The sequence below is a fragment of the Palaemon carinicauda genome, unplaced genomic scaffold (genome assembly GCF_036898095.1).
Source record: "Palaemon carinicauda isolate YSFRI2023 unplaced genomic scaffold, ASM3689809v2 scaffold223, whole genome shotgun sequence".
Lineage (NCBI taxonomy): Eukaryota > Metazoa > Arthropoda > Malacostraca > Decapoda > Palaemonidae > Palaemon > Palaemon carinicauda.
The window spans coordinates 193,716-196,661 of NW_027169844.1; the positions used below are offsets into that span (position 1 = coordinate 193,716).

Genomic DNA, 2,946 nt, shown 5'->3' on the forward strand with positions numbered 1-2,946 from the left:
CTTACAACGGAAATGGAGGAAATGGAAGAATTTAAGCAAATCCATAATAAGAAAATAGAAAAACTGCAAAACAACCTCTACCAAAAAGATCTTCAGATGAAGGAACAGGAGAAGGAACAAGAAATTCTTAAAACGGAAATGGAGGAAATGGAAGAATTTAAGCAAATCCATAATAAGAAAATAGAAAAACTGCAAAACGACCTCTACCAAAAAGATCTTCAGATGAAGGAACAGGAGAAGAAACAAGAAATTCTTAAAACGGAAATGGAGGAAATGGAAGAATTTAAGCAAATCCATAATAAGAAAATAGAAAAACTGCAAAACGACCTCTACCAAAAAGATCTTCAGATGAAGGAACAGGAGAAGAAACAAGAAATTCTTAAAACGGAAATGGAGGAAATGGAAGAATTTAAGCAAATCCATAATAAGAAAATAGAAAAACTGCAAAACGACCTCTACCAAAAAGATCTTCAGATGAAGGAACAGGAGAAGAAACAGGAAATTCTTAAAACGGAAATGGAGGAAATGGAAGAATTTAAGCAAATCCATAATAAGAAAATAGAAAAACTGCAAAACGACCTCTACCAAAAAGATCTTCAGATGAAGGAACAGGAGAAGAAACAGGAAATTCTAAGCAGGGAAATTGAAGAAATTAAAAAAATTCATAATGAGAAAATAGAAAAACTGCAAAACGACCTCTACCAAAAAAATCTTCAGATGAAGGAACAGGAGAAGAAACAAGAAATTCTTAAAACAGAGATGGAGGAAATGGAAGAATTTAAGAAAATCCATAATAAGAAAATAGAGAAACTGCAAAACGACTGCTTCCAAAAAGATCTTCTGATGAAGGAACAGGAGAAGAAACAAGAAATTCTTAAAACGGAAATGGAGGAAATGGAAGAATTTAAGCAAATCCATAATAAGAAAATAGAAAAACTGAAAAACGACCTCTACCAAAAAGATCTTCAGATGAAGGAACAGGAGAAGAAACAAGAAATTCTTAAAACGGAAATGGAGGAAATGGAAGAATTTAAGCAAATCCATAATAAGAAAATAGAAAAACTGCAAAACGACCTCTACCAAAAAGATCTTCAGATGAAGAAACAGGAGAAGAAACAAGAAATTCTTACAACGGAAATGGAGGAAATGGAAGAATTTAAGCAAATCCATATTAAGAAAATAGAAAAACTGCAAAACGACCTCTACCAAAAAGATCTTCAGATGAAGGAACAGGAGAAGAAACAAGAAATTCTTAAAACGGAAATGGAGGAAATGGAAGAATTTAAGCAAATCCATATTAAGAAAATAGAAAAACTGCAAAACGACCTCTACCAAAAAGATCTTCAGATGAAGGAACAGGAGAAGAAACAAGAAATTCTTAAAACGGAAATGGAGGAAATGGAAGAATTTAAGCAAATCCATAATAAGAAAATAGAAAAACTGCAAAACGACCTCTACCAAAAAGATCTTCAGATGAAGGAACAGGAGAAGAAACAAGAAATTCTTAAAACGGAAATGGAGGAAATGGAAGAATTTAAGCAAATCCATAATCAGAAAATAGAAAAACTGCAAAACGACCTCTACCAAAAAGATCTTCAGATGAAGGAACAGGAGAAGAAACAAGAAATTCTTAAAACGGAAATGGAGGAAATGGAAGAATTTAAGCAAATCCATAATAAGAAAATAGAAAAACTGCAAAACGACCTCTACCAAAAAGATCTTCAGATGAAGAAACAGGAGAAGAAACAAGAAATTCTTAAAACGGAAATGGAGGAAATGGAAGAATTTAAGCAAATCCATATTAAGAAAATAGAAAAACTGCAAAACGACCTCTACCAAAAAGATCTTCAGATGAAGAAACAGGAGAAGAAACAAGAAATTCTTAAAACAGAAATGGAGGAAATGGAAGAATTTAAGCAAATCCATATTAAGAAAATAGAAAAACTGCAAAACGACCTCTACCAAAAAGATCTTCAGATGAAGGAACAGGAGAAGAAACAAGAAATTCTTAAAACGGAAATGGAGGAAATGGAAGAATTTAAGCAAATCCATATTAAGAAAATAGAAAAACTGCAAAACGACCTCTACCAAAAAGATCTTCAGATGAAGGAACAGGAGAAGAAACAAGAAATTCTTAAAACAGAGATGGAGGAAATGGAGGAATTTATGAAAATCCATAATAAGAAAATAGAGAAACTGCAAAACGACTGCTTCCAAAAAGATCTTCTGATGAAGGAACAGGAGAAGAAACAGGAAATTCTTAAAACGGAAATGGAGGAAATGGAAGAATTTAAGCAAATCCATAATAAGAAAATAGAACTCGAGAATGACTGCGTCTAAAAAGATCTTCAGATAAAGGACCAAGAAAAGTTACTGGAAATTCTAAAAACTGAAAATGCTCTTCTGCATCTCCTTCGAACTGAAGCGAACGCAGCCTCCGGAAACCCCCTTGACCCGGATATTATGTTGGACTGCTGCCAAGCCGTTGAGAAAGGTCTTCAAGGATGCAGAGCCTACATGCTACGAGGGAAGCACCTTCTCAAACTTGGCCTTTTAGACGCTGCCATGAATGACTTCGAAGCTGTTAGAACAGTAAAGGGATCTGAGGAATGTTTGAACTTCATAGAAGATGGTAAGGCACTAAAGGGGAAATGGGAAAGCCAAAGCCATTATGAGGTTTTGGGTGTGGGTCAGACGGCCACAAGGGCAGAAATTTTAATAGCCTTCAAAGGCTTGGCCTTGAAGTTATATCCGGACAGACACAGGGACAGACCCGAATTCATACAGGAGGCATTCGAGGAGAAGGTTAAAAAAGTGGTAAAGCTAAAACTGTTCTGATGGATGAACAAAGCAAAAATTAATACGACGCAGAGATTAAACCACCCTGCCAAAGGCAACAGCCAGGACAGAGGGATCAACGTCAGCAGTACCGTTACTATTATAACC

At 35.1% G+C, this 2,946-nt stretch overlaps 1 protein-coding gene across 1 annotated transcript; it reads left to right on the plus strand.

Annotated features, from left to right (window-relative positions):
- Positions 1–1,725: 1,725 nt before the first annotated feature.
- LOC137636076 (golgin subfamily A member 6-like protein 25) lies at positions 1,726–2,340 on the plus strand. The gene has a single exon (XM_068368502.1). It carries the CDS (start codon positions 1,726–1,728, stop codon positions 2,338–2,340), a length of 615 nt encoding a protein of 204 aa, XP_068224603.1.
- The last annotated feature ends 606 nt before the right edge of the window (positions 2,341–2,946 follow it).